This window comes from Rhamphochromis longiceps, linkage group LG4 (assembly GCF_057381845.1).
Source record: "Rhamphochromis longiceps isolate RC_006_pf linkage group LG4, R_longiceps_female_GT1.1, whole genome shotgun sequence".
NCBI lineage: Eukaryota > Metazoa > Chordata > Actinopteri > Cichliformes > Cichlidae > Rhamphochromis > Rhamphochromis longiceps.
Window position 1 is genome coordinate 34279847 of NC_140560.1, and position 19384 is coordinate 34299230.

Here is a 19384-nt window from a genome sequence, read left to right on the forward strand (position 1 = left end):
TGGCCCCTCGATGTGGTGAAGTTCTGTTGTACCTTTAGCTCAGGCTGTACATTTGCCTTCTTAAGCAGAGGGACTTGGTGGATGCTACAAGATTTCAATACATTACTGCACAACGTGTTGCATTTTGCAGATGCTGCCCACTCTGATTTTCTTCCAAACTGAAGCTTCCCCAAATGTTAACAGTGCTTTATATTCAGTTGTCAAACCAGCTGAGTTGTGGGATGGTTCTCAAAAAGGATCAAGGCCGAGCATTCCACACAGCTGCTTTATCCTTGGGAAAAATGCATGTAATCATTTGAAACAGAAGTCATGTGGTCATCCTCTTTTTCATCAGTGTCCATCTTCAGGATACAACACTTTAAAATCTCTGGAATGGTGCATCACACTTTAAATTCTTTTCTCTTGAACGCAACATTTAAATAAGGAGTTCAATACAAAAGCTTTACAAACCTACCTAGACCTACATCTTATCCGAGACCTTGGACGATAAAACCATCAAATCTAAATTTAAAGGTCATAACTGAAGACTTATTTGCACAGTATGTTACACTGAAAAATAAGGGGACACATTGGACAGGAAGGTCTGATTACTTTCCCAGAAAATTAATTTCCTGGATTCTGTCTTTTTTTCTAATTCATTTATTTTAGATGCATCAATTTCTGCCATTTTCAGAAATCAATTTGTGGTGGAAACCTTATTTATGCAAGAAAAATACAAAAACCAGGCACCAGCATGAAGCACAACATTTACTGGAATATAATGTATTCTTTATTGCTTTCTGAGTCAACACACACAGATAAGACTCTTCTGTCCTCCCTTTTGTTTGCTTTGTTTCTGAGATGAGTTTAATGAGCTGACATGTCTGACACCTTCTGAGTCTTCTATAAGGAAACAACCATGCATGTGTCACCCTTTCATGAACAGTTGACTTATTAGGCTGTGGACTTTTGTAACCAAGTTTAATACTTCCTCCAAATGAAAGACAAAAAGTATTTAGGTTGATTAGATATTTACTTTAACAAGGAGTTGAATAGATGTACCTAATAAATTGGCTGGTGAGTGTATATTTACTTTCTGTAAAAAGCGTAGGTGCCAAAGGCCACAGAATATTTGGCTCTTTCCATTTAATTAATTTATTTTCTGTGATTAATTTATTTCTATTTCTTATGGTTGACATCGACTGTAAATAATGGCCAGGACAGAGCTGATTAGCAAATAAAAGACCCATGACTGAAATGGAAAAGACTAATAACGTGACTGAAATTAGTGGTGGTGGTGGGGAGGGGGGTTAGCAGTTTTTCCTGATTTTTAACAGGGAGGACAAACACCTGTGTTGCTAATACTTGGATCTGTCTCTGGAATCTGTAGTTGTGCAAATAAATGTGTTTAGATTCTTTGTCTGAATAACTGACTGAGTCATAAATCCAAACACTGGAACTGCAGCAGCACTGCTAGGAAAAAACCCCCCAAAACGACAACAAATAGAAACTCTGCTCTAACCGGCATCCAAGAGAACTGTGAGACTCATTTGTCCCTGATGGTTTGAGTCGAGTCAGACAGTCTGACGAGAGGAAATATAACACGAGACACATACTGTTGCTATGCACCGAAGCAGCAGTATGTGTCTGTACACTTCAGGTAAAGGTTGATTTCTGAAAATAAAGACTCCCCCTCATTTGTGTTAGCTGTGTTTTAAAAGCCTTCAGTGATTAAAATGCTTGCATGTTTGTACATGTTTCTGTTATTTTAAATGTGCTGCAGAATCAGCTGCAGTTGTATAACGTGTTCATTAGGATCGTGTGGGGACCTTGTTGCGCTTGTCCTCTTGAGCTGATGACAGTGTTCACTCTGAGTTTCCATAGTTTCTCCTGCCAAAAAAGTGAATAATCGCCTATTAGAGTTAACTTGAGTCTTGGTCCATATTATACGTGGGTGAGAGCCTGTAGGCAGAGAATCAGAGTGAGTCATAGTGATGCCACCAGCAGACCCATCAACTGACTATCACCTCTCCATGTACAGTAAGCGCCGCTGGAGGAGGGGGGGGTCACACTATATTTATAGTCTAACAAACTGTAGTAAACAAGAGCTCTGCTCGGCCACAACAAATCTCCACTCTCATCAAACTGCAAGCCACAGGGGCCGGGCAATATAAAGTATGTGCCAAGCAAACCCAGTTTTAATGTGTCTTTAATGACGGTTTTATGCTCCTCTGAGGATCATTGCAGAAGGCTGTGCGTGGGCTGAAGACCAGCAAGCAGCGGCAACTCGATAAAACTGAACAGAAGCATTGTTTCATTGTATTTACAGCTGGATAAATAAAACATGCTGTGAGGCATGTTTAGATTCATGAATGAGCCACGGGACGTTGGGTTTCCATTAAAGATACAGAGTTGTTATCACATTTACTGACAATTAAATTTATTGTATCACCTGCAGGTTTTTTTTAGTTGGTGGAAAATATGAACTGTAATTGAAATAAAATAATTTTTTTACTTCAATTTTTGAGCACCACGTGTCCACACAACCACCTAAATCTTTGGCTTCTGGTGTATCAATCACTTCCATGGCCAGGAGTATAAACTCAAGCACGTACGCATGCAGACTACGTGGTACGCTGTCATGTAAAGTTTGGTGGAGGGACGATTATGGATTGGGCTCTGGTTTTTGTAGTCATTTCTTTCGTTGCCAAGTTTCAAAAATGGTGGTTTTGATTTTCGTGAATGAGACACTCTCATGACTCATCAAGTAATGCTACTGGCAGTAGGTACTAAAGGTATGTGTCTTTTAATACCTGTTTGGATCGCTTGGAACCCCAGCCGAGCAGGTACTAAACAAGTACCTGGTACCTGGTACCATGGAAAAGGGGCTAAAGATGACTGTGATTAGCAAGGAGCAGATCTGACATTGAAACTAATAAGTAAGCAAGTTGTCAGCTACACAATAAAGAATACTGTAGTTTTGTCAGAGATTATTAGCCAGGTAGAACTCAAGCACCTGGCAAGTAGGTGGTTGAGGTGCCCTAGTAGGTACCCTAACCCAAGTTCAGTGCATTTATTTACAGTGAGATAATGGTCTATACAAAAGATCAGCAGCTGTGTTGGTCCCAGTTTGCACAGGCAAGAATATCCTCAGATCTACCATTTCTGCAACGTTCACCAATGTAGGGTTATTGAGGAGGACAACAGAATCATTCTGACAGGTACTATAACACAAGAAGGTGCCAGTGTTCTGGTAAACCATCCTACTTTGGCAAACTGTTCTACCGCATGTAGTTTATGCACATTTCTGCTGTCACAGAATAATTCCAGCATAAATTTAAGTAGGTAGGACGGTTTGCCATTTAACTTTACCCATCAGAGTATGATTCTAGCTCATATTCATAAAGGTAGGACGGTTTAGTCAGGATGGTTTGTGAGGTAGGATGGATGCCCAGAACACTGGGCTTCACTAACTGTTGCTATGTAACGATCCAGTGAAGACTGAATATCTGCCACTGCCTTACGTAGTGGGAACAAGCGAGGACCTCAGGATCAGGTGCGTGATTGTTTCAGGTGTGTGGAGGCAGAAGGCAGGAATTCAGGTGGAGTTTCTGCGCAAACATTTAACCACACATATACATACGCACACTCACACAAATATGCACATAAAGAACATAGTAGAGGTAGATCGGTTCAGATAGAAAGTTGTGAGTCAAGAGGTGAGGACAGGTGGACAGTGACAACTTTAACCTCCTTTTTACTGTAATTGAGAGAATAAGTTGTACAAAATAAGAACTGAAACTAGAGAATGAAAGCGTGAACTCATCAGGAAAGTGTTTACTGAGGTCAGACAGAAGGTAGACACGGAAACACCCCCTCCAACTGCATCTACCTCTCCATCAGCTCCCCTCCTCAGGATATGTCCTAAGTCCTTGACTGCAGCGCTGCATCCGCTTCTAATCATATCATCAAGTATGAAACAGGGGTGGGTCTCATTAGGGAAAACAAGGACCTGTCCTATCAAGAGCAGGTGAAGTGATTGGTGGACTGATGCACTGTCAACAATCTGATCTTAAATGTTAAGAAGACAGATGAGATGAGCATTGACTTCAGCACAAGCCAGCCCAGGCATTCCCCATTCATCACTGACAGTGGAGAGGAGGAAGTCAATAGTATCAAGTTTCAGTGGTGCAGATAACCGATAGTCTTGACTGGTCACTTAATACATTATTACGGGTTAAATGGGCTCAGCAACTGCACTTCCTGTGCCGGAAGAGGAGACCACACCTTTCCCCCTCCTGTTCTCACCACCAGTGTCCTGACCAGCCATCTCCCTCTGGTTTGTGAGCTGCACGCCATGATAGAGGAAATCTCTGCAGAGTGTGGTGAGGACTGCAGAGAAGATCATTGTGACTTCTTCCATCGAGGATGCTGTGCACAGACGCTGTCTCAACGGAGCCCATAACTGCATCAAAGCCTCAGCCCACATTCACCATGTACCAGCCGTCCCCCCTCCTGCCCACAAGCAGCATCAGGTCCAGGTTCTGCAATAGCTTTATGTATGGCAATTTCATGCCTCAAATGGTGAATGTATACTGGATTTCTATATATTCATTTCCTAATATTCTGTACAGTTTTCCCTACAAATAATAATGTTTATGTTTATTATAATCTCACATGTACATATCATATATACTTAAAAAGTGTTTTTATACCTTTAGACTTAGATTTGTTTATTATCTATATGACTTCCAGACACGGTGGGAAGATCTTTTAGACTGGCTTCTTCTTCCTTGGTCCTCCATTTGTCCTGTTTCCTTAAGTTTTTAAGGACATGCTGCACACAGTACCTGTATATCTTACGGTTTCAGCTAATATCCTGATGCATGTTCAACAATCCACGTATATAGGCAAACGTTAGAAAGGTGATTCAGGTTATCTGGATGCAGTGTTTTTAGTGAGACAGATGTTTCACAACCAACTGAAAACAAGTGGAAAAAGCAGCCAAAGAAAAACATTGAAAGAACTTCTGAAGGTGTGAAACTATTGCTCAAGAGCACTTTAAAAATTACAAGCAAGTCTGACTCCTTGGAAGTAAAATGAACAGTGGCTCAAGGTTTTTGCACAGACCCATACATTTTATGAATAATCACTCCCCCGATACTGGTGCCATGATTAAAGTATAAAGTCAGTTTGTTCTGGGGTTCTTATGCCATAATGTTTTAACGTGTTTCATTTTCTATTTCCATTTTCAGTATAAATGAGCTGTCATTTAAATGCAAGGTGCTGTGGAGTAGCATGGATCTGTGCTTCTTTGACGGGGTTTGTACAACTGTGTTTTCCATGCAGAATTTTACGCCATTGCTTTGCCAGCAGTTGTGAACTGAGGGCGTAGTGTTTAGTAAATCCACTTTAATTACTACTTTTTTAGGGTAGGAAAAAGAAGAAAGGCAGGTCAGTAGTAAATTTTAAGCAATATTTGGCGTTTAATGGAGATCCTCTTCCATGAGCCCCAATAAACCTTTGTATGCTCAATAGAGGCAACTTGACACTGTTTGTGAGTAATGAACAAAATCATTTTTACAGTTATGTGAAAAAAAGTCTGTGTGTAATCACACCAAAGTGCAAACAGTGTGTACAGGAGTCCATTCACATGTACCGGAGTCTGATAAAGAAAGGACGCCTGTCTGGCACATAGCTTTACTTTATGACAATTAAAACACACAAAATTACCAAGAATGCACACCAACACAAAGCCAGTGTGACCAAGTTTGTTTTACATGATAACTCACATTCCCGAAGCAGCTCAGTACACCACAAAGACATAACTTCAGATAAGAAAATAGTAACTTATTAACTTTTTAAAATCTTTTTCAGTGTTGCAGTTATACAGATCATAACGGTTAATTAAGGCGCAGATCCTTCAGAATTATATGTTTAATTACAGCTGTACTGAAATTGATGAGGACCATAAAAACAGTATTGTGGCTACTGCTCAAATATTTCTGGATCCACCCTGGCCTACACACCTCAGGCAGCACGTGTATAATTAATCAGCGAGCCTCGGCATGATGGCTCAGTGTTCAGCTTTCAAGAAACAACACAGACAAATTAGCTCTTTCGCTAAGGTCACAATCTGAGCAGCGACACAGATTAATTTCAAAGTACACCCATGTAATCAGATAATTATCTACATTATTTGTATAGAATCAGTAAGAATGCTGTAACATAAAAAGCCATGCAACTCTGTCTCTTAGAAATTGTCCTTATGAACCATTCCTGCTACGGCAAACACGTTTTCATGGAAACTGAATGCAGCTTGATTTCTTTTATAGCAATAGAAAATAATACAGAACACTCGCTGCACATAGGGATGGGCAATCCGAACAAAAAAGCTACCTGATATTCACTGAGAACTGTTCAAGTGTTCTTCAAAGCTCGTCTCCTTGCACCTGTTCTAAGCGACCGGGACGTGACAGCTTTATCTGGCAGTGTTTGCTCGTCTTCACTTTCATTGACTTTATTTTTAAAGAGTTCCACACAGTCTGACAGCTGTATTGATCTTTAGTGCTGCATGTTAGTTACCAAAAAACCTTCTAAATCTTGAACTTCTGATCTTAAAACTAAATAAGAATCATTACGTAGAAACGAAAAAATATCCACAGGCCTGAATGTCTGATGCAGAATTGGCGCAATTTTAATATCTTTGCCATAAATCAAACCCGCTGGCACACTTTCTGTAACATCTCTGCAAATCTGGTGATGGTTTAGACTTCTACCCTGGAGAAAGTTGCAGTTTCCTTGAATAGTACCGTGTCGTCTATACTGGGCCACACATTACCTTTGGCATCCTGGTTCTGGCCCAGGCTGTATGTCTAATATCCCTGTTCTAAATAGTGGAGTCCCACTTGTCTGGCCTTGAATATCAAAAGTCAAAATGGCAGCTAGAGACAAAAAAAAAATGTTTCCAGGTATAGGGGCGATGTTTTCTTTTCTCTTTTCGCTTAGCTTGATCATATTTTCAATACGAGGGCCCGAGACAGTAAATATCTAAATTACTAAAATATGCATGTTGAAGATTCTGGTGTGGTTTAACTGTTTTGTGGAGCAGTCAGCATGTGTTGGGAGAGTGCTGGAGTTTTATGGGTAAATTCGTCTTCCACATGTGAAAAACTAGGATACAAGTATTGTTTTAGTTAAATTTAGACATCAAAGAAATATGTAATTTGCTAAATTAAAAGATAACATGGGTTTCTTTGTCTGTATGCAGGTGTAATAACATTATTTTAGCAACCTGTGCATAGCAAATAATTCTAATAGTAGGGCAATAAGCGAACCACAAAAATCTGTATTTTAAAACCAGAAATAATTGCAACCCTATGATTATAACCTTACCAACTTCCCTACGTCAAGCAACCTTACTGAATGAACAGACATCAATTTAAAGTATATTCCCTAATTTCTTCTTTATTAATACAGTTTTGTCTCTTTCTTGTGGGAAAATGTTGCCATGCATGGAAAAGTAAACCTGTCAGTTAAAAAGCAGTGTCGGTGTGAACTGTGGACGTAGTATTTCTATAGATGGAACTGCTGCGATCAGCCACCCACATCTGATATTATCTTAAAAACCCTTATGTTGCAAAAAAAAGCATATTATATAAAATCTGAATATGTTATTTGCAGACAATAGCTTGAAAGATATGAATAACAATATCCAGCAGAAAATTTATGAAGCATTTTAAACTGATTTCAAGGTCACTGGTTAAATATTCAAGCTTTTCTGCAGCATAAGGAGAAAAGTGAATGTGTGTTTTTCAGCACCTTGAATTTTTATTTCTGAGGCTTAAAATGAAACAACTTTAAGGCTGGGTCAGTCTGTCAGTGGTTTTAAGTCTTATTAAAATAATGAGTAAACATTTGGCCCGCTACCTGAGCAGCAGGTACAAGAAATTTAAGAGAATTTGTTACATTCACTGTTTGGCTTGAAATCATTGGATACCTGCCTTCACTCAACAGACTGCTCTGACACTACCCATATGGAAAAGAAATCGAAAAAACTTATAAAGACTTGCATCAGATTTGGCTTGCCTCATATAGTGAATCATATAAGGCTAATGGAAAAGATATATATAAATCTTATAACGTTTGTATCTGTCTTGTGTGAAACTTGTATGAAAAGCATACAAGAGTGAAAACAGATATAAGATCCCCTGAAAAATTATATAAATGAAACTTGTATGTATTGGATACTTCCTAAAACAATATATGAAAGTAATGAGAAAGTGGACACTTTCATAAGTAAATCAAATAAGGGTATAAAAGCCTTCAGTATGATTATATATCAGAAATGGGAGGGTTTTTTTTCTCCTTCTATAATCTGAGTGTCAGGTAGAAACAAGTTTCATTTGTTTCAGTTTGCTCATTTTAAGTTTTAAATTTAAAATTATATATATATATGATCTGTATCTATAGGAATATAAATAAAGGTGAACACTACATGAAAAATTCACAGCATTTCCGCTTTCCAGTGTGATTGCGGTTTGACTCGTGTGAGCCGGCGTGTCGTCATCAGAAACGCGCGAGACGCTCTGGATGAAAGAACTCGGTCCTGCGTCACGCTTCACATCTTCACGGTGAGGAACTACGACACGGACAAATGATGCAAGCGAGGGAAACCTGGATGACGCTAATGGAGTTTGCGAGTGCCTGCAGCAGCTTGATCTTCATTAGATCAGAGATTATACTGAGTTTAAATGGGGCACTGAAATTAATGAAAAAAATATAGAATATTTAAATTTAAAAAATGGTTTTCCTATGAACTTTTCCTTTTTTGTTGGCATGTTTTAGAACAGCAACTTCTGTATGTCAGCGGTTATTAGAAGCACTCTCATTCTGACAGCAGCCTCAGGGCTTTCACACAGGTATCGGTTCAGCACTGACAGATTAATGGATTCTCTAATATCTCTTTGACTGTCACATCAATCCAGCCGTTATTATAAAGCACTTTGGTTTTATGAGGCGGCTTTTTCAAATTATTTTACGTGCACAACTGCTGCTCTGATGACACACTGGAAGCAGCTGGATAATAAGATTTTGTAATTATGCTGGATCTAAAACTGTTAAAGTGTTTGATTTCTGAAAGCAGGGCTGGAAGCTCTACGAGAAAATTCCTACAGCATGAGCGTGGATATGCTCATCTTTTATATCTAACGTTTATTACTTAATATGGCCAAAGCTTCTAACAGTGGGGTCAGAAGTTTTGGCAAAGGCACAAATCTTGTCTTTCATACAAACGTTATTTGTGGCGTGGTGGATATCAGCCTCTGAGCCAAATCCTGAATGATGGCACATTTCTAAGATTAAATCTCGGTGGGATTAAGAAATAGATTTGAGGAGATTCCTGGCCGTTGATCCAAAAAGCTGATTTGACCTTAGTTATCGCTTTGATTTCTGATGTGGTGCTCCATCATCCTGAAAAATGCACAGATTATCACCCCATTGCTCTTGGACCATTGGAAGAAGCTGATCTTTGAGCATGTTTTTCGTATGATCAGTCCTTTAAAAGCAAGCAGATAACCTGAAGCCCACAAAGGGTGATCGACTTGAAGCACTGATAATACAGAAATGGATTACCATCAATCAGGACTTGGGCCAGAACTGATTATTCACCAGTAAAAAAAAAGAAGCAAAGAATGCTTATGCTGAAAATAATCCAAGTAAAAACTGAAATGACAAAGTGTACAAAACACAAAATGTGTGCCACTGCCAAAACATTTGGTCATGAGTTTAAAATTTCTGTATGTGCGGGGCCAGCCAATCAAAAATTGTCTTGAACAGAGAAACTTGTTTTAGATGGAGGATAAACTGAGGGAAGTGGAAGCTAAATAAGGATTCATCTCAACTGCTAATTGTGTAAAGTTACTCTAGTAGAAGCAAAGAATGAAAATATGAGGCAAGGAAATGAACATAATGGGTCCCTGGAATTTGAAAAAGTGCAGCAGGCTTGGAAAATAATAACATACTAATAATGTAAGTAAGAGAAAACAGTTTTCCACAAATTATATAGTATATAGATAGTTTATATCATAGATCCACAGTTCTCATAACCTTAACTATGCCTTGCACAGAGCCCGGTATAAAGTGTATAAGGATTAATTTAACAGTGCACCATGCATCCAAGGGGTTAAATAAGTATTTAAAGATAAGATATGACACTATTAATGAGATGCTGAGTATGTTTAGGAGCTGGCAGCTGGTGGTTATGTTAAATTAAACAATCATATTCAAAAAATATGTAATACATTGACTTTTTCCTGGATTCACTGAGTGTGAAAATGAGTGCTTTTGTCCTAACCCAATCAGAAACATTATTTTTTTTGCATGTTGTTCATCCACCCCGACCACCTCTTTACCTGTTTGACTCTCTATAGAAAACACAAAGTGTGATCCCGGCAGCAAAATGAAACTAACAGACAAACTAGGATTTCTAGGAGCTGGAGCTGCAGGCATTTGGTTTTATAATAGTTGCAGTAACAACACCCATGTCATCAACCTAGATGGCGACTGAAGCTTAAATACAGCCAAACCTGAGCAAATGATTTTCACATTATGGAATATAACAGCTTAAAAGAGCAGAAAAAATGGTGATCAAACCAATTAAAGGCACATATTTGTACATACAGGCATGCATATAAACAAAATTTACATTATAAACATGCTTTTTAATGTGTACACTGATGAAAAAATGTTAAGACCCACCCAAGTGTTCATTAATGGGTTGTTATGGGGGTTTTTTTTTGGCTTAGAAGCAGGCCACCCTGTATTGTACTCACTCCACATCGGTCCCATAAACTTAAAGTTCATATTTTACACTAGAGGTAACTTATCTCCAATGATGCGCTTGGTTCCAAGTTTTCCTCTGGTAGCGTTTTAGTGCTCCCACCCTTGGTTCCGTTGAGAAGCAGTGGGACAGTCAGGGTGGCCCCGTTGGCGTCTTTCCCTTTCGCATCCCCCATGTTATCCCGCCTATCTGGGGAGCCTAGCTCTGTGACTCCAGGTGTTGCGCCTTTCTCTAAGAATAACGGCTGCGAGCTCTGCAGCTGGTAGCTGCTGTTTCCATTCTGGGCAATTCTGTATATCTCAGTCATTTCTGAAACCACCTCTTCATCATCATCCTCTTCATCCCTGATTGCTCGTCTCAGGCTCTCTCTGGGCATGAGCGCCCTCCTGCCCTCGTCCTGCTGCTGGTGCTCCAGGGGCTCGTGGTTCTCCACCTTCCTCGTGGAGCGGCAGAGGGCTTTCCGGAAACCCCGCTTGAAGTTGTCTGACAGGAAGCCGTAGACGATAGGGTTGGCGCAGCTGTTAGCATAACCGAGCACTACGACAAAGTAGTAAAGGCCCTGGTACTCTGGTGGCAGGGCCACCAATAAGTTGATGATGTTGAGGGCATAGAAAGGTAACCAGCAGAAAACAAACACAGCAACAACAATCACAACCATGCGTGTCACTTTCCGCTCTGACTTTCTCCGCTTGGTCGAGGTGGCGTGGACTTTCTTCCCCGAGCTGCGGATCTTGAAGACGATGAGCAGGTAGCAGAGGCAGATGATGAGAAGAGGGCAGAAGAATCCAACAGTGGAGGTGTAAATGATGAAAGCAGCCCTCCAGATGTTAGCCGGCTGGGGCCAGGCGATGTTACAGGTGCCTCCTGCTTTCTGGATGTTAGCAAAGATGACCACTGGCAGAACAACAAGGAATGACAGCGCCCACACGGTGCCATTCACCACTTTGGCCACCTGAGGCCGCCGCCACTTAGAAGACCGAATGGGGTGGACCACGGCGAGGTAGCGATCGATGCTCATTACGGTCAGGCAGAAGATGCTGGTGAACTGGTTGATGGAGTCGACAGTCATGACCAGTCGGCACATGAAGGAGCCGAAGGGCCATGACTGGAGCGTGTTCTGCACCGCCAGGAAAGGCAGGCCGAGCATGAAGAGTTCGTCGGCGATGGCCAGGTTGAGAATATAGATGTTTGTCACGGACTCTATCTTTGAGTAGTGCAGAACAATGTGAATCACTAAAGTGTTGCCGCCCAGGCCGATGATGCAAACAATTATGTAAATGAGTGGGATGAGGACCCCTGCTACGCTGGGACCCGAGAAGGCATCAGGGGCGGTGGAGTTGGTGGAGTTGAACAGCGTGTCGTTCAGATCGCTGTCGTTGAACATGAGCGGAAACAGTGGGAGACCCGGCGAGGGGCTCGCAAAGCTGCCGTTCTCCCACGTCTCAGCCGTCATCTCCAGGCCGGAATACGACGCGTCACCCATGTTGCTTTGTGATCTCAGCTCCCACCCATCTGTTCTGCTGAAGCAAAGAAAAATAAAATAAAGTCACTGAACTTCATAGCTGACATTTTTCAAGTTTCTTTCAGAAAGCAATGAAAAGAAATGGAAAAACTGTTTTTCAAGGACATGACAAAGGGTAACAGTACTTTTACTTTAATATTAAAGCTCTTCACACTCAGACTAAGAAGTCATCAATAATAAGAAATATTAACCTGAATATATATTTACCATGATGTACTATGATGGCTGAAGTGGTTAAAGTCTATACAATTTGTAACTTTGTATAAATTTACTGGGTCATTTTAAGAAATTTCATCAACAATTTTTTAAAACACAAAACAGTATGCTTGTTAATAGATAAGTGTAACACTAAAGAATTTACTATTTGATTGAAAATGATGCTCACAAGGTATCCCAAGCTATTTATTATTTGTGTGTACTGAATATCATTTTTAATATTTTATATATATATAATATTATTTTTTCTAACTATAAGCTTGGTCTGATTTTTTAAAATACTGCTATAGTTGTACTTTCAGCAACTTCCTTATTTTATGAAGCCGAGGTACTGAGGTTGGACTTAGAGGCATAAACCTTCAGATGCCCATCTCATCCTGGTTTAAAACTGGGGATTCTTTGCATGTAAAACACACATTAACCACATGAAGACAGTATTTGTTTTTCTTGGTATAACTCCTATATTTCTGTTCTGTCACCAAATAGTTTGTTGCCATTCAGGCCACTAAACATTATTTTTTGCTATTTGCAGGTTTAATAACCTAAAGCCGGCCTTTCACTTAATGACTTTTCGATTTCACAGATGCAATAAAATCCATCCAGTCTTCCAATAAACTCATTGGGGTTTCCATTGTTGTAAAAACAATGGAAACAATTGATTGCTTGATGCTCATGGGACCCGACTCCAGCAGAGCTGTTTAAACCCATCTTTTTCTTGTCTTAATGTTATAGCGTTATGTCTCAACTTGTAAATGGTGAATTTCTTTAATGTGAATGTGGTATGTGTTGACATGTCCACAGTCTGTGGTGGCTTCTCTTCTTCATTTAGGTTTTTTGCTTTTCTTTTGTGTACACAAAGGCAGCTGTGGCCCAAAGCTCCTGTTCAACACGTTTAACCCCTCGGCCATAAAAGGTGGGTGGGCGGGGTTGGTAGTGTGGACACCCAAGTTTGCGAATAACTCGGGAACGAGGTGTTGTAGGATTTTGAAATTCATACCATAGGTGCAGCTACTAAACATCTTGGACGACTTTGAATCTCAGTGACCTTGAACTCAAGGTCAAGATAAGAAGTCAAGCTTTCAGAAAATCACCTTGGGTTTTCAAACTTAAATGTGCACCTACTAGGAGGCTGACTAGGAGGAGACAAAAGGTCTCCCAATTTAGTTGTCCAATACATGTAAATAGTAGTTATGTTGTAATTTTGCTAATGAGAAATAAAACATATTTAGGAAACATCTATCTGGAATTATAAAACTTGTGGTAAGATGAAGTGTCTGTATTCTGAGCACAGATTATTAGATATAGTATTACAATGCATTTGTAAATTAAGAGTTAGGGTATTTTATAAAATCAAGCTTTGCAAGTCACTTTTTCACTCCCAAAAAGTGTTGTTAGCCATAATAAGCTAGGCTGTTACATGAAGAGTTAGCAGAGATGTTTCTCAGAGGGTGAGCTGCAAAAAAGAAAGGCTGTAGATAAAATAACGAAAATGGGATAGAAATGGATATGAGATAATGACTCACACAGCAAATAGATAAAGATGCTTGTTTGCAGCATGATTTCACCATGCCATCTATATTTGGTTCTTTTGATAAAGCAGGTAAATTAAACACAGGATATTCTCACACGTGGAAAAAGCAGATAATTGAGATTTCATTAGCAACCCAGCAGCACTCTAGTTAATGTGAACTGGGAACACGCATGGAGGAGAGTCGACTGGAAGACGTAGGGGGGTGAGACTTTGTCATGCTGACCAAACACTGAAGGGAAATAACAGCTGCTACGCTCACCCACACAATCTCTTTCATTTTTAAATGAAGCATGTGAGAAAGAATGAGTATCTGGCATGCTAGAGAAGGTCGTGTTGCTCTGCTTATTGGTCACTGCTGTCCAAACTGAAATGACATATTGTCAAAAATGTTGTACAAGTTGTAGACTGAGAAGACTTTATCTATTAACAGTTGAAGCATTCTGTTGTTTTCAGTGACCTGAAACTAGGATAGCTGTACTGAGGTCCAAGAGCAAGAAAAGGTCTGTTGTCCTAAAGAGTTTAACACTACAATTTCAATAGTAAACATAAACATCGCCCCCTGGTGGCAAATAAATACAGCAATTTAAGGTACATCCGCACTGGTGTCACTTTTCAGCTACATCCATTTTTTATATACAGTTTATGGTACATTGTGATGGACCGAGTTGAAAAAGCAGGAGTCACAGGAATTATTAGAAAACTAGGGTTTCCATTTATTTAACCCCCCAAAAATTATATTTACAAAAGTAATAAATGTTCAGCTCATAAAAGAGGTCAAAGAAACAAAACTCAACAAACCAAATGACTGCCCAAACAAACATAACTGACCTAAACATGAAATGACACACAAGGGTACATACAATGCCTGATCAGACCACTATGAACATGAGGGGTAACTAAACAAAACACAATTGTAAACAACAAAAATGCAGTAGATTCTGGTTCGTTAATAAACTAAACACCAAAGAAGGAAATCAAAACTACTAAACCCTAAACTCAAATACTGAATTAAATACAAATACTTTGTTTTTAATTAAAGAAAATACACATTCTCCCCTTCAGTAGGAAGTGGTGGTGTGGTCCAATTATCCCTCTTTGTATTTAATGATTTCAAACTCTGTCCACCACCTTTTGTCTGGCAACTCCCAGGGATCATGGCAGGTAAAAAGTAAAAGAAACAAAGGTTAGTCAAAAATAAAAGTAATGAACTGGTATGAATTCCTAAGTAAACTAAATGTACGTGCTTACAAATAGAACAAATGTATCCAAACCAATTAATAAAGTTATTGGAAACTAAAGTGTGTTATTGTGTTCAAATGAAGAAATGAAAATACACAAGTTACCGACTTTAGAGTGTGGCTATGGGTTTGGCCATCACATACATGGTATGGTGAATAATAACGGCTTTAACTTGAAAACAAATGACAGCCTTAATGTTACGCCTGAACTTCAGATCACAGGATTTTTAAACATTAAGGCTTTCTAAAAACCTGCAGAAACCCTGATCAGAGAAATTAGAGCTCGCTCACAGCAAAAACTAACACAACATCTGTATTTAGTAATAACTTTTGTTTTAAGCTGTAACAAACCAACAAACAGAAGGCTTAAGAATCTTTTTCGTCTTCTAAAATAACTGATAAGTGGGAATAACAAATACAGAAGAGCCTGTGAAAAACAACCTTACTGAGCTTCAAAAGTTTCGAGGGTCTCTACACTCATGCTCTGTTCTGCAGTACTTAACATCAACTGCACAATGCCAGTTCTCGATTGAACTGCATTTAGTGGCCAATCATAACGGGAATCTCCATATGCCTCCATTCTAGCTCAAGATAACAAAAAAGAAAGCAGCTCGTCATCTCATTCGTTAATTTGAATGAAGGGAAGAATTTCTAAGATCGTTTTTACCAGCTCCAGCCTTTGCCTGTCATTGACAGACACAGAACTTTATTGTTTTTTTACTATTAGAATTATAACTACAAAAATAAAAGCAATTTAAGTTTAATAAGTTTCGATGAAAGCCATTTTTTTCTGAAATAACCACACAGAAACTATTTTTGTGTGTTGAATGACTTTTTTAGCCCACTTCCACTTAGGGTTAGTTGCCTTGAAACAGCACTAAACATGCCGGAAAGTGTGTCTACTGGAGTGTGCAGACTGGAATTTGGTCATGTTGTATCTATTTTACACAGTCTGTGTGTAAAATAGACACATCATTATTCTGGATGATTTCCTGGCCTGGCTTGCTGTTTCCTGAATTAGATAACTTTTGTCCAAAACATGAGCTATTTTTAAACCATTGAAACATCCATCCATTCTCTTCCACTTCTCCTTGTAAGGCTCAATGTTGGGGGCGGGGGCTGGAACCCAGCTGTCTTAGGGCGAGAGGCAGGGTACACCCTGGACAGGGCACCAGTCTGTTACAGGGCTAATGACAATCGTGGCTCAAGAGTTGGCAGTTCGTCTTGTAATCGGAAGGTGTGTGAATGTGAGAGTGAATGAATAGTGGAATTGTAAAGCGCTTTGAGGGTCTCAAAAAGCGCTATATAAATACAATCCATTCATTATAATACATGGAGAAAGACAACCATTCACACCTATGTGAATTTAGAGTTACCAATTAACCTAACCCCACTAAGTGCATGTCTTCGGAATGTGGGAGGAACCCACGCACACACGGAGAGAACACGCAAACTCCACAGAATCGAACTCAGGACTTTCTTGCTGTGAGGCAACAGTGCTAACCATCGTGCAACTGAGCTGGCCCACCATTTAAACAAATATATCTGTAACATTTTTTAACACAATGTTGTAGACTAATGGAGATGACGTAGCTCACCTACAAAGACCTTAAGTTAACTCTTTAATAAGTACACAGCAGTACAGCCTATTCAGTGTATTCAGTGTCAGAATGTGTCAGAATAAAAGGATGAATTTTACAGAAAGCCTTCTCGAAATCGCTTTGTTCTTCTTCTTCTTTTTTTAACTTACAGAACATCTAATGTGTGAACAGCAGAGCCCTGAGCGTATCCAAGAGTTCATCTAACAAACTGACTGAAAGCTTATTGTTGTGCCAAGGCGGCAGCTGCAGACTCAATAAAAAAGGATTTCAGTCTCTTTAGTTTAATTTAAGACACGTGAGGAAAAATGCAAAGTGCAAAACACGAAAACAAAAGCAGCCAATCTACTGTTTACCTCTTTGCGAGGCCGAGTAGTTTCTTGGTTTTGTCACATTAATCATTTTTCAATATCTCCAGTTCCTCGTGATTACGCACATTTCACATTACATTCCCCAAATTTGGGCACCATGGAAACAGGGGGGAGACAAAGCCCAGAGATCAGGGTCGTAAATCAAACTGAACCAAATAAAAGAAGAATGAGTTTTTTTGTCTTCTCGAGGTGAAGTGTTTGAAAGAGAGGAAGAAAGAGTACACACCATTTTTCTTTTGCAAGGAACAAGGACAAATTACAAATACCAGCAAATTGGGTCTGGTATGTTGTACTGCTGATAAAAGCCTGCGCACATGGTGGTTTTGTACTGCCCTGAACTCATATCGCTCTTCAATTAAATAACAGAGAAACTGTAAAAAACAAACAACAAACAAATACAATTATGTCCTCTGGTTATGTTTAAATGTGTCCCTGTTGTCTCGTTAGCTGTCAACATGTTTACCAAATCAGCTGCAGTCATTAGATTATCATTATCCAATGAGAAAGATACACAGTTTTAATATTGCTAAACTGGTTTGGATTTGCATGTATGTCCATAACGTGTTGATAGCAAATGTCTTTCTAGAAAGAGTAAGACTTCATAATAACAGTCCCTCAGCAAGAAAACATAATGGTGTATTTTTAGGTATAAGGAAAAAAATATCCAATCACTCAGTGTTGGGTGAAAAAACATGTAATCACCTGTAATTTGCATTTCTAAAACAAAGACATGCACAAACCTAAATATGAAACAACAGTCTGAGTGTTTGCAGACCTTAATGAGCTGTTGCACCTGGCTGATTGAAAGGAAGCATCGCAGCAAGAGATCTTTCAGTTGAAACAATGGGAGGAATTATACAACTCTATCACACACAAGTGTGGGAAAAGACGCTGGTTTCTCAGTCAGCTGTGTCTAATGAAAATTTGGAGCTAGTACAAGCAAAAAAAGGATATTTATGACCGGAAACATTCAGGCAGACGGACACTGTGAAAATCTCAAAGCAGTATGTCTTCAATAGAAACGTAAAAAATACGAATAAAATGTATAAGACAATGCATGTGAAAAAATGATTAAAAAGCTCCCTGAATAAGACGAGATTCACACGCAGAAACCTACGGAGCCCCTCTGATGACATGGTCCAAAAAATAAATAAATTTTGCCCACAAAGTACTACTTTGTGGGCACGAAATGGGTATAACGTGCCCACAAAATACTTTTTTGTGCCCACGAAATACTATTTTGAAGGCTCGAAATAGGTAAAAGGTGCGCATGAAATGCTAATTTGTGGGCACAAATTGGGTATAACGTGGCAACGAATTACGCATTTGTGGCAACTCAATTCAATTCAATTTCAATTTCAATTAAATTTTATTTATACAGTGCCAAATTGCAACAAAAGTCGCCTCAAGGTGAAATAGATAACGTGTGCACATCATATTGATACAATTCCTGGACAGCTGCTAAGAGACATAAGCATAAGAGTAGGCTAAACCTATACACTGTGTACAGAGACAGTATGATTAAGTTTTATTTTAGGCTGGGAATGAGCTACAAATGCCTTTTGAAAAGCCTGGCAATGCAAGGAACCATTATTACGGAGAGACATTTAAACAGGATATTGAGAGCCCAGTTGCTTTACAGACGTAAGTACGACCTGGACGCTGGGATAGATTTTATTGTCAACCAACTGGAAGGGCCTGGGAAGGATCACGGTTATCGCTCAAGTGTTTCGTGCCCACAAATTAGCATTTTGTGCGCACGTTATAGCTATTTCGTGTCCTCAAAATAGTATTTCGTGGGCACAAAAAAGTATTTCGTGCCCACGAAGTAGTATTTTGTGGCCACAATTTATTTATATTTTGGACCATGCCATCAGAGGGGCTCTGCAGAAACCAGCTTTAACACCTTACATTCTGCGAATCTGAGCTGTCCACTGCTATTTGAGAAAGACTTCATCAAGTGCCATGCCTCAAACATTTCAGGCCATTATAGAAACCAGAGACGTTTTTCTCAGCTTGATCCAGCTGTTACGACTTTATCACTTTCTCACATCATTATGTTGGGTTTTTTTTGTTTATGGGCATTTCC

The 19384-nt window shown here is 39.4% G+C and overlaps 1 protein-coding gene across 1 annotated transcript in view; it reads right to left on the reverse strand.

Moving 5' to 3' along the window:
• Positions 1-5642: 5642 nt before the first annotated feature.
• sstr3a (somatostatin receptor 3a) overlaps positions 5643-19384 on the reverse strand; it is a 46481-nt gene continuing 32739 nt past the window's right edge. Inside the window, exon 2 of the mRNA XM_085404694.1 lies at positions 5643-12336. Within this exon, the coding sequence (XP_085260820.1) occupies positions 10851-12302 (1452 nt within the window). The 5' untranslated portion in view covers positions 12303-12336 and the 3' untranslated portion in view covers positions 5643-10850. The remainder of the gene's footprint in view (positions 12337-19384) is intronic.